This window comes from Dermacentor silvarum, chromosome 2 (assembly GCF_013339745.2).
Source record: "Dermacentor silvarum isolate Dsil-2018 chromosome 2, BIME_Dsil_1.4, whole genome shotgun sequence".
Taxonomy (NCBI): domain Eukaryota; kingdom Metazoa; phylum Arthropoda; class Arachnida; order Ixodida; family Ixodidae; genus Dermacentor; species Dermacentor silvarum.
Genome location: NC_051155.1, coordinates 225,273,034 through 225,285,573, shown reverse-complemented (window position 1 = coordinate 225,285,573; position 12,540 = coordinate 225,273,034). Strand labels below are relative to the sequence as shown.

Below are 12,540 nucleotides of genomic sequence, written 5' to 3'. Positions count from 1 at the left end.
GATTTTATTGTTAATGGTGTCATTGATCATCGGATTGCCACGATAGCCCTAAGTTTTACCGTGCAAGCGCGACATATCGAGACTATCGGGATCTCATATTACATAGTTGTAGTTAGCGAGATCTATAGCGCTAAGCTAAGGTCGCGTACACAACGTGGCAGACGATGACAGCGGTTGTCGTCGTCTGTCACGTTGTGTACTCGTACTTTGCTTAGCGCTATAGATCTCGTTAATTATGACGCATACCAACTAGCCCAAGTCGCTACCCTTTTAAGCCGTATATGGTTGTTTCAAATGCTACTTAGAGATTGATGTTCCACGACCTGGTATTTCCGTGGAATCACAGCTTTGCTTCGCAGTTCTCTGCGCACTTAACCTACCCTGTGTAGTGCACTAACCCTGTCGCCACTGCCTACAGCAGACGCTTTTGCTCGCCTGTGCTGAAGGTAGCGGATGCGTAGAGTGCTAGCTTCGTGCTTGGTGTTGGTGCGATTTTTTTATTTTATAGGTGAAGCAAACTTTCGTAATGGGCATAATTTTGATGAGGGCCGAATAAGAAGGGGGGAAAACAGTAGCATAACGAAATGAGCTTAATACACGCTAAATAAACGCACATAGTCGAAATCGAGTCAAATGCCTGCGGTGTCTCTCGCAGTCCAGCTGCACGTGAGGACGGGATCTGTTTTCGTGCGAAGCGCGGTCAAACTGATCTGACACGTCCCGTTTCATGTGTGGCACGGGCTTATACGTCTGCGTAAACAAGCAAAATATAACATGTTTCTGCGCTCTGTGGACTGCAGACATGCTTCTTGTGAGGTTCAGAACGCGCCGAGTTGTATTTTCTGCACGCGAAGTGGCGTCGCGTGCGTTGCAATCTGTGCTTTACATTGTTACTGTAGCTCACGATTTGATGTCCGATCGGAGAATCCGCCACACTGAATGAGGCGTGCGCATTTGACGGCATCGCTTAATGTGGTTACCCGAAATTTCTTCTCATTGGAGGAATACAACCGCTGTTCTAACTTGCAAAAGTTGTGTAAGGCGCTATACGATCGCCATTGTATATAGCATAGCAAATTTACGACGGGTCGCTGAATTGGCTTTCGACAATACCGGCAGTTGCGAGATCAATCATGATTCGTATAGTTCAAGACACGGATCTCGCGGACGTTCCTCAATCCACGGCACTCCACGTGGCGTCGTCTTTTGAAACGGTTACTTGCACGAGCTGTTGTCGGGCTTTGGAGTTTGCGGTGGTAGCGCATGCTTGCATGCCTGGCGCGCATGGCGGCTTTGGCAAAGCGTTGCGCCGCATACGCGCCACGATCGTGACTGTCCCGTTTAGCTTGTCTCTAAGATATACGCACCAGATCACGCAGCTTTATCTGGGGACCTTTTTCTTTATTTTTTTATGTTTTGTAGCAAAGTAGATGTATGTTAATTACCACCGTGCGTCGGTGACCGTCGGCGCAACAGGTGCTTCTAAGAAGTTCTTGGGACACTGCGAGCTCACGACCAAGTCTGACATCGGGCCATGCAGGGTCGCTCAAATTGTATTCCTAAATTAACCCGCTGTAATCTCATACATTTTTATTCTCAAGTTTATGAAAATTAATTGACAACAGACTCAGCGTTAACAGTCTCTAGACTCTGATATACTCAGTAGGTTATTATCTACGGAGCGCTTATGAACTAGTTTCTATAAGGTTGTTCATAGGTTTTCTATATATAACATAGACAACCTGTGAAACTAGTTGGCTAGCGCTCTCACGTGACTTAAGTATGGACAGAATATGTCAACGCTGACAGTGCATTAGGTACGGAAAGCTTCAGAAGTTCCTGTAAACTCGCTGGAACGATCAGTTAAGGAGTACGTTGTTGCGACAGTGTGAGTTTACGAGTAAACAAGTGTTCGGGACAGTCACGACCGCGGCGCGCTTTGCGGAGACTGGGCGAGACCCACAGCTGTGCTGCTCTCCTCGGCCGGGGCCGCCCCCCACCCGCCGTTGTCTCCCCGCCGGGGCCTCCCGCCTCGCAGGCGTGTCGCCGTCCCGCAAGGCGGTGCTGTTCGATGCCTTCCGGCCGCGCTCCAAGTCCGACTCCAAGGGCTCTTCGTCCTCAGGGAGCCGCAAGCCCAACAACCTCATGTCGGCGCTGCGGGGCCACAGCTGGTTCCCGGGCTCTCGCAGCGCGCTGACGCCGCCCAACGGCGCGGCCGGCGGCGGCGCCTCGGCACCCATGTCCCCGCTGTCGCCGCTGAGCCCCGTGGACTCGGAGGCGCCCTTCCGGCGCCCGCGCTCGGGCTCCGAGAGTCGCACGGGTGCCGTCTCCAAGGTCATGGACCTCTTCCGGAGCCGCTCGCAGTCGGTCAGCGTCGAGGGAAAGGCCAAGGTTCGTCTCAGCACACAACCGGTACCTATACTTCCATCCCATAAGTCGCTTGCAGCGCTGCCAGAAGTGCCAGGCGTACACAGTCGCAATATCCTTGCGCAGCGGAATATAGTTCCCGGGCGTAACTGTCTGATTGATGGCATGATTAGAGAGCTTTGTGCTGGTACATTACAGAGATACGTGACATGTTAGGACCTTTGCGCGCGCACCCGCTGAGCAGACGACGTGGCGCGGATGAACACATCTCGAGGGGCATTCGGCTAAGGAGTCCTGCAGCTTCCACAGTGGTGCAAACGACTTGTGACATGTAGTATGGCTGCGTTCGCATGAATGCGACAGCGGCGGATTACAGCGCATTTCATAGCGTATTGCAGCCACGCAAACAATGGTAAAGCAATAAGAAAGCGAATCGCATTAACGCGCCAGGAGAGGATAAACCAAGACGCGTGTAAATCGCCCCATGTCGTGCATCTAAACGCTTTCGTATTGCATCGAAGGAAAGAAGAAAAGTAAGACACGTGCCCGACGTGTGCTTTACTTTTTCACCGAGCAAACACACCAACCGGAAGCGGGTTCCGGCACATTTCGGGCGAACGGTGATGCACCAAGTGTACACACTGCCGCGTAGTGTTACCCTGACGCACTACGAAATGCGACACGCAGCTCTCGCATTCATGTAAACCCTGCTCTTGTTCCACGTGCACTCTTGGTGGTCATTGGACGCTGTCGTCATTGAACTTACCCGTTCTCGTTATAGTAAATAAATAGGAAATAATTACCATCAGGTCGCTGCCAGCGAAGGTAACTCATTTCATTCAACATATTCGCGCCCTACAGCATTCTTTGAGGTGCACCTGCGTGAGTGACCGCTTGTAGTCCTGCCCTGGATCCTAATGCGTGCCCGCATTGTTCACTCTCTCCTTCTTCTCTTTCTATTCCTTTTTACTTACCCAGTCGTGTAGGGTAACAGAACGGATGCTCGTGTGGTTGACTTCCCTGCCTTTCCCCTTCTCTCTCTATTCAACAATGCTTGCTTTTCACCATCGCTAAATAAATAGACATGTTCGGCACCGACTGCTTTAGGAGACATTGGGACTGCACTTGTTACAGCGAAATCCATGCAGATTCACTCGACGGAACAAATCGCCGATTTCGTTGAGCGAACGAGTGCCGACATGTGACTCAGCGGCACCGAACCACGGAGTATACATGTACATGCCGATGACTAGCCTTTTGTGACGCAACTGGGTGCTGTTGAGTCCCGCGACGAAGCCCATTCCGTGGGCGACGTCGGTTGTCTCGTCCGTCGGGTCAGCCTACCCCTAAAGAATACAAAGCGCGCTGAAAGCACAATCAGTGATGGAGTATGAACTATATCGCAGACTTGCCTTGGATCAATGGAGGTTCACCTCCGAAGGTGATGAAATGGTCACGTTGACGTCGATGAGCACCTGGCAGAAAAAGGGAGAGGGGCAGAGCACCTAGCAGAGAAAGAGAGAGGCAGGAAAAAGGGGAAAGGCAGGGATGTTAACCAGAAGGGAAAATCCTGCTTGCTACCCTACACTGGGGAAGGTGAAGAGATAAGAAAGTAGAAAGAGAGAGAGAAACGGAGCGCAATCACAGCAGGTCACTGTATATCACTGCAGGCTAGCACAGCACAGGATTACTTGTAGCACGACGAACACCAATTCAAGCTACAGCCTCTTTTGCGGGTTTATTGTTCTTTAAAACTGCGGCACTGCCTTCGTCGCTCTTAGCTGTAATGGCTTAGGATGCCGCCATTTCCAATTGGTTTGCTCCAATAATGGTGTTTGATCAAAGTGCGCTAGCGCAATTGCGAACGATCGTCTCTGTACTTTGTAGCGAGAACAGTCACACAGAACGTTTTGAAGGGTCTCATCGCGACCATAGTCATCGCACGAGGCGTTCTCGGCCATTTCTATGCGAAAAGCAAAATACTTCATAGATGAGGTTGGCGCCGCCTTAGGTGACAGAACATAGGTGCAATAACATGGGCGGAAAGTTATGCCAAATGTCCAAGCATGTTTAGCCGCCTGTTGACGCCGCTAGATTCATCTGTCGTGGTTGGATTGAGTATTAGTTGAGCTGTCCTTAGTGTCTCTAGATGCCATAACAGGCTCTTAGATCTTTTACATTTGCTATCATTTAAGTACATAAGTCATTGACACAGGCAGATCTTATTCTCTGAACCTACCCATGTTATTTATGTGTATAGGTACTTTTTTTTTTGTTAGACATGACACATGCCTTCCTGACAGCGGCATCTTTCGGCTTATCTTCCAGTAACTCGTGGCCCTCTGTTGCTCGCTTAAAGGAGCTCTGCACGGGAGTCCATGACCACGTGAATGTGCGTATTGAAGTTGGCCATTGGACTACGGGAAGCCTTCGTAACGTATACGAAATGCCCGTCTCCCGAATTTGGCTCGCACTGGTGCATCCATATGTGAGTGGCGAAAAGCGTTAACTGCGACCGAATAGCCACACGCCTCGGAAGGAACGTAGGCTTAGTCCTGCTTCTTCAGAAATCAATCGGCGCGGATGCGCAGAACGCAAACTTCCGCTTGGGTTCCTTTGTATTCCTTTTGCGCACTTACGTACGCACGTCTTACAGCGACACGTAACTTTAGGTGCACTATTTCTAAAACTACCAAAAATGTTTTTGACCCAACTCGTCCAAACTGCCGCCCTCGAGAGCAAACTAGGTTCTGGCGATCGCTTTTCGATTAACTGAGTGAGTGCTAAATGAGTAACTGAGTGAGTGATAATGCCTTTGAGCTTTTGCAGGTAGCCCTATCGACCGCTGGCCCTAACTCTAACTCCTTGATTTTCACGCTTATTTTTGCTTCATTAAGAAGGCCTGCGTGCGCCTGCTCGTCATCCCACGTCTGAGTCAGACGAGTGGGCGCCAGTGACTTCGATCATTCGCCGATGCGCTGCTCGCTGCGCACATCGGGACGGAAACGAGATTACGGCGTCTCCCCCCTGTTACTTGATGAACGTCCACGGTGAAGCGCTGGGAGCCCGGAAAGCGCAGCGCAGTTGCACGGTGGCCTTGCTTTATTTTCTTCGTTTATGTGTTTGCGTCCTGTTGTGAGGGCGGAGAACTGCAGCGCTCTCACGGAGAGTGGCTCCGTATAGGCTGGCATCGTGATGGTTGGGAGGGCGGTCGTGTGGTAGTCGTAATTGCGAGTTCCAGATTCCCGCGCGTCGGACGGCCGAAGACACGGCTCACGGGAAGTGTTGCCACGGGTCATTAAAAAAAAAAGTTTTACTTTAGCAGTTATATTCCGATAAAGCAGTAGAAAATAGTAAGAAAGGCAGACAGTTGTTAAAAAGTAGATTTCGCTATAGTTTTCCTGGAAGACGACAAAAAAGGGCTGATTTCGAAGCTTTATCTCTGAGTCACTAAAAATTTGAAAAAAAAAAAGAATCAGTAGCCGCGGAAACACTCAACTTAATTATATTCTGAGGCTGTACGTGCCAAAACCACGATATGATTATGAGGGATCATAATTAAAGGAACGTTCCTTAACGTGCACCCAGTGCGCGGTACACAGGCGTTCTTGCTTTTTGCCACCGTCGAAGTGCAGCCGCCGAGACCGGGAATTGAACCCGCTACCTCGTGCTTAGCAGCGCAACGCCATAGCCTTAGTAAGCCACCGCGGTGGGTGGGGCAACACTGCTCACGGGTTGTGCGCTCCGGATGGGCGCGGTCTCCGATTGGCTGTGCGCTCCTAACCGTGTCCTTTTCCCCTTTTCTTCTGTTTTCCTTGCAGAAGTTCCCGGTCAGCAGCAGCCAGTACGGTGAGTAGACGAAACCCTCTACCTGTCTATTGTTTTGTTTCTTCGAGATAGCGGTACCTATTTGACAAAAGGAACGGGAAGAAAACAAGAAAAGAAAAAGGCCTGACAGAGCCAATACCACCCTTACCGTTAAAGTGGCTCGGGAACGAGCCCGCAAACTCAATTAGATACCGAAATATGAACTGAAGAAAACAGACAATGCAACATATACAGGCTAACCACTGAAGTGCACCGACTCTTCCAGTCAAGTATGAAAATAAGAAGCTGAAACAAAGTAGAAGGGAGTATTCATGTAAACATAAGATACAAAGACTCGTAGGCTTAGTAAACTGATAGAGGGAAAGTTAAAAGACCGACGATCTGTGTAATAAAAAGAAGAAGAAAAAGAAACCCATTCGTGCTTTGCTCCTGCAAAGGTGGCTATGCCTCCTTGACTGTGCGCTCTGCTGGAAAGCCATTCAACCACTGGAGGTGTTCGACAGCAGTTGTCTCCTCCGGAGCTGTCGGAACAATTGCTTACGTCGGCGTAACTAAACTGCAGCGTCTGGCGGCACAGTGGCAAGCGTTCATATTTTCTTTTAGGTTTTTTTTTTTTTTTTTTTTTCAGTGGGGTCGCGACGTTCTGCTTTAGTCTGGTGTTTAGTCGAATGCAAGTGATACTTTGTTCGCGCGAGGACATTGGATATTTAGGAGAGAGGTGATTTAGGTGAGAGCCGTGTGGGTTGTCGTGCTTTGGAAAACGCGTGACGTATTGGCCTCTGCGTCATCTTGTTTTTGATGCCTGGTGTTGTTAGATGGACTGCGAAGTTTTTCAGACCTTATCGCGTTTGATAGGTAGCATTCAGCCGGAGCAATTGCCTTCAACTTTTGCTAGGTTAGGTCCGCCTGCACCATCCAACACCCCTCCCCCTCCTGCTTAGTACTATTAACGACTGCAGTAATACCGCTAGTGTTTTGATGCTTTCTTTTTTTTTTCTTTTTTTTTTCTTGCTTACCGGCAGTGGTTAAAAGGAAAGCTCGTAATATCACGAGCGATACGCTGATCCCAAATAATCTCAAATAGTACGCGGTGCCTTTTCTCTATTTGCGGTCTACGTCAGAGGTGGTGCAAGAACAATGCAGGATTGGTGTCAATCAATCCTCCACCTTACGTTAAGCGCCGAGACTGCTGAACCGATGCTGATCTGTTGCGTGCAGGAAAGGTAAACCGTCGAACCGAGACGCATTCATTGCATCATCAAGCTTACGCGTTGGAGCTAGTTTCTTATGTAAGAAACTAGGTCCGACAGTCGATGCAGTTTCCCGATTCGGGGGAAACCATCCTGCTTTACTGAAGCCTGGAAGGAATTGCACAAGAGCCTGTAAGACTCATCTCTTTCGAAAGCCTCACAGGGCTATGAAATTCTAATCGCCTCAGAATTTGGAAGTCTGCTCCGCGTGCAGTCTTGTCACCTTTCAGGAGCCGAGTGAACCTCTAAGTCTACTTGTCAGGTGGTTGACACTGAATCTGCGCGCACCTTTCGCTCTTCATAGGGGCATGCAAGTGTCTTGTCTCTTGCAGGAAATGAAAATAAAACAGAGCAAAACTGGCGACGGGGTTTTAAAGCGGTATTTTGCAACGGCTGTGAATATGACGCTTCATACCTTACGCGTGATGCGTATCTTCAGCTGAATGGTTCTGAGCGTTGTCGTAGGTGTTTATTAATTGCGTCAGATTTGTCAGTTTGACTTTTGAATAATTGTTGTCAATTTTTCAAGTCAACGTTTCGGCAGGTCATGCGCTGACTTCATTACGCATGCTGTGTACATACGTATATTAGTAAATTTATTGTGCTCTTTGTATGTAAATTGGGTTTCTTGTGGGTATGGAGGCGAATTCGGTTCCTGGCTGACGGGTATCAGGATCTATAGTATCAGTATAGATATTCCCGCTGTATTCAGCATATTGTGCAAATAGTGAGCACAGCATGTACGATAATAACTCTGTTGGCACCCGAGAAAGCCTTTGCTATCTCTCCCCCCCCCCCCCCCCCCAAAAAAAAAAAAAAAAAAGACACCGTACTTGCAATCACGTGATGGCTGTCGCAGGAGACACCCACGCGCAGAGAAAGTTAACGCATCGTGACTCTCTCGAACGTTTCGTCAAGCTCTGAACAGACATACCTGTCGTACTGCATCTCCATTCGTGTCTGACCGTTGCCACGGGAAACTAATGAACGCGCAGCCTTCATTTGATCCCGGGGGGGGGGGGGGGGGGGGTTCCGCTCATCTTTATTTTGTATGGTTTCCATCCACGTTTCTATAGGTGGTCTTCTTCGATGCTGAAGTATAGAAGGAGAAGTGGAAAGTAGACTTAGCGAGCGAAGTCGTGCCGTCTGCAAAGTTGCCCAACCTGAGCGCCGAATTGTTCTCCCTTCCTTGCCGACACCTGTTAGGTTTCGCAACGATCGCACTGCGCACTTTGGGAACGTTCCTCGAAGCTTAGTCACGCAACAGGTCGCCAACCGCTCTATCAGGAGCTAGACAATAGACAATTCCTTCAGGTGAATATATATATCCAGGTTCTCACACAAAGAGAGAGAGAGAGAGAGAGAGCAGCTCATGTAGCCAGCAGTGCCTATAGATTACCTTTTGGCAGCCTTTTGTCTTCCATTTTATTTTTCTAGCTCGTGCTATTGAATTTGATGTTGCTACTGTTATCCTCGGCATACCTGCTTTGTGAAGTGCTTGTATATGCAAATCTGATAGGCGGGCGCCGAGACAGTTATACTAGGGTCCGTCAATATTGACGGACGGTGGGACATCTTTCTAGCACTGAATTAAATAGAAGTAACTGGATCTAGCAGCAAGGTAGTTTTGTATCGACAGTAGTGCGTTGACTGTAGCAAAGTCGAGTGACAGCCTTCCGTGTTGGTCTTATACTTTCGTGCTCGAGGTAGGTGATTCGATTTCTGTAAAAGAAAGAAGAAAAAAAAGGCTCTTAGTGTTTTCTTGTATTTTTTTTTTTTTCACATCCTCGAATGTGCGCAGTGGAGCACGCTATCGACAGTGCCCGCAACATGACACACACCAGTGAGCGGAAGACGCTTCCATCCTTACCGATAATAAACTAATTGAAGGGAAGCAGCAGTGGCTCCAATGTTCAAAATGCTTGTGCCGCTTATTTGTGGTTTTATGTCAACGCCCAACCCGGCCACTACGCCTTGACAAATCGCATTGGACAGGCGGCCTGCTGTCCAATGCGATTTCGCTTATTCGATTCCCAGCCACTGTAGCCGCTTTTCCAAATTACATGAGCGCTCCTGCACTGATATCAAAGGGCACTCTCTAGAATTTCATGGGGTCAATGATTACTCCGAAGTTGAAACTCCACTGCGTCGTCTCTCACTTCTTGTGTGATACTTTGGGACATGAAGCATATCTTGTCGGGTCGGGTCGGATCGCATTAGATCGAGTCGAGTCGTGAGAGCGTCATTTTAACGTTAACTTATTTCAAGTGGCCCTACGTGTCTTATCGCACGATCCAGAAACGTTCCTCTTCGCTGGGCAATACTTGTGCTGGCTTCCTGTTGAAACACTCGTACCATCCGTAATTCCACAGGTTACGGGCGACACTCATTGTGTTATCGCCAACCAAAATTCATCAGGAAATTGGCAGCAAGTGCATGGTAACACCAGCAGCTAGAGCTGTCTGAAAACGAAATGCTCCACGCTTGGTCACAGCTGTAGTTGTCAGACATCGAATTCCGGAAACCTTCAGATTTTAACTGAAGTCATTGCGGTTGTAGAAAACGTTTTTTTTTTCTTTTTTTTTATAGCTTGCTCGGAGACCGCATTTTCTTTTGCGGCTAACATTGGCGGGTGCATTTAGTTTCCGTATCTGGAGTCTATAATATTTTGGTTTCGCCTCGGATGAAGGCTGAACGATTGGTTTATTTAGCAGTCCGCTGAATCCTTAAAAAGCTCCACGCCAGAACCAGTGTCTAAATTGAGGCTTTTCCCTTTGTATGCTGCCATCTTACCGCTTCGTACAAGATGCATATATCCAATTTACTTCACTTCAAAGAGCACCGGAGATGTTTTGGACCTTTTCAGCGTCACAGAAAAAAAAAAAAGGCCATTAGCATGTAATATACATCTGTTCTTTACTTTAATTTTTACGCAATAAACGTGGTGCCGTGTACATTTTCCTCTGCGGCCAGGGACCATTCGGTGCCCCTGCTTAAGTCAGTGTTCACCGTCATGGTAGCGCTGCCAAGGAGATATAATGCGAAAAACCGACGGGGCAGCTGGCTATCCACGTGGAAGAAGACTTGGAAAACTGGAAAAATAACAAAATAAAACACGACCGTGAGCGAGCCGCTCGTTCACTCGGGAGCGACAAATGCCTGCACAGAAGCTCGCAAACTGTTTTTCGGGTCGACGGGCATCGCACGTTGTTTTTGTTGTCGAATGAGCTGTCGCGGTATCCCTCACACAGCAACAGCCGATGTTCCGAGACGCTGCATGCCGCAGCCGTTCTAGAGAGCGCGCCTGTGTGTTCTGTGCCTTCCCTTTCGTTTATGTATTTCCACTCCTCTCTTCCTGTGCCGCTTGAAGGTGTGTGCGCTCAGCTGGCCCCGATCCGACGAGGGTCCACCGCAGCAGCGCCGCCGCTCGGGCGCCGGTGGCTTCGCTGCTGGCGCTGCGCGGCTGCTGGGCCGCGCGTTCGTTCGCGGCGAGTCGAGGGATTCGCGTCGTCGCCGTCAGCAGCCGCCGGCAGGGCCTCTGGCGCGCCGCCGCGTTTTCCGACGTAGCGATAGTGCGCGCGCGCTCTTGGCTTTTTGCGTGTGCGCGCTACGCTGCTGCCGCTTTGAATGAGAGCGGCGAAGAGTTTTTGACTGCTGCCGGGGCGTCGGTCTTCGGCGTCGTCAAGAGCTGGAGGTCTCCGTCGGAGCTGTGTGAGTTGGTGCACTGCGGGAAGCTTTCTTGGCGCTGTCTCCTTCCTCAGCTGTGCTGCGCTGATTTTACTCGTTCGGTGGCCTATGCAGCATCCCTCGTAAACTAAAGTGTTTTTTCGCGCGTAACTTGCGCTTAGTGGCGAGTTGCTAATTGAGTTGCCCCCTGGGACTTAATTGGACCGGAAGAAAACAAACAAACGAGAAAAGAAGATCCAGCTCTCTATTTTGTTCGCTCGCTCCTTCGAATGCACTGTTGACGAGCTGCTCCAACCTGAGAAGCCAGTCGTTTCCGGCCGGATTGCCGCTCCTTCCAGCGTCCGTGCGCAAAAAAAAATCAAGAAGCTTGCGCTTGAGATCAAGATTGCTGAGTTGTGCGTGGTGTTGGAGGCGCTCGACCTGCGGCATTGTTTTTGACTGTGGAGTCCGCGTTACGGGGGCGCCGACCGTGTGCCGAGTTTTTGAGTGGTGCTGCGTGTTTTCGGAGGTGTCATCCGGCCGGGTCGACCGTGTCTCGTGCTCCCATTTTTGGTGCGCGGCGTGAGTGTTTGTGGCGTGCGTGTAAGTGTGCGTGCTTGCGTGGGGTGGGGGGGGCCAGTCCGTCAGTGCGACCGTTGTGATTGGATGGTTAATGCCGCTCGCCTCGGGCAGCGGCGGCGGCGACGGCGGCGCCAGCATGTTGGTCACCATGCTCAAGAGCATGCTGCACGAGTACGCGCAGCGGCGACACAGCAGCCACGAGGTGCACGGCACGGACACCCTGCTCCGTCCCGGCGCCGACGGTGCGACGACGCCTCGGCGGTACAGCGAGGACGCCCAGCACTGGATCGGTAACGTACTCACCAACCCGTGTATATTGCTGCAGCCGCGCGCGGTGTCCCGCGTTGCGCTTCGCCTGCGGTGCGCGCAGCTTTGAAGGGAGCGTCACGGATTGGTGAGCGGTCCTTCACTCGAGCATAACGCCGGCTTCGGTGACGCACATCACTGGCTCTGCCGAGCGTAAGGAAGATGAGGGAAGATGAAATTTGCCAGAATGTACGGATCGGCTAGTTGGTTTGACTCAAAGAAATGAAAACAGGATGCTACAAGACAGAGCGCTGACTATCTACTCATGCTTACAGATCTAAACGTGAGTTGATAGTCAGTGCTGTGTGTTGTCTTGCCTCTTTTGTTGTCGCGTCTAGATATATAGCTATACAAACTAGATGGATAGGTTAGGTTTGCGTCTTGGTCAACTACTGCTGAGCGCGAGGTCCCGCGTATACTGCCCGTAGGCTCGGCTGCGAGATATTTAGCTTTTCTCTGATCCCGTGCGCCGTGAATGTTTGCCAGTGATGTTACAGTATTTGTCAAAAGTTTTCTAGCCACAGCGCGCGCGCGTGACCGC

At 50.1% G+C, this 12,540-nt stretch overlaps 1 protein-coding gene across 1 annotated transcript in view; it reads left to right on the top strand.

Annotated features, from left to right (window-relative positions):
* Nucleotides 1-12,540, top strand: part of LOC119442760 (uncharacterized) — a 275,001-nt gene that overhangs the window by 132,961 nt on the left and 129,500 nt on the right. Inside the window, exons 3-4 of the mRNA XM_037707766.2 lie at nt 2,039-2,391; nt 6,189-6,216. Coding sequence (XP_037563694.2) covers nt 2,039-2,391; nt 6,189-6,216 — 381 coding nt within the window. The remainder of the gene's footprint in view (nt 1-2,038; nt 2,392-6,188; nt 6,217-12,540) is intronic.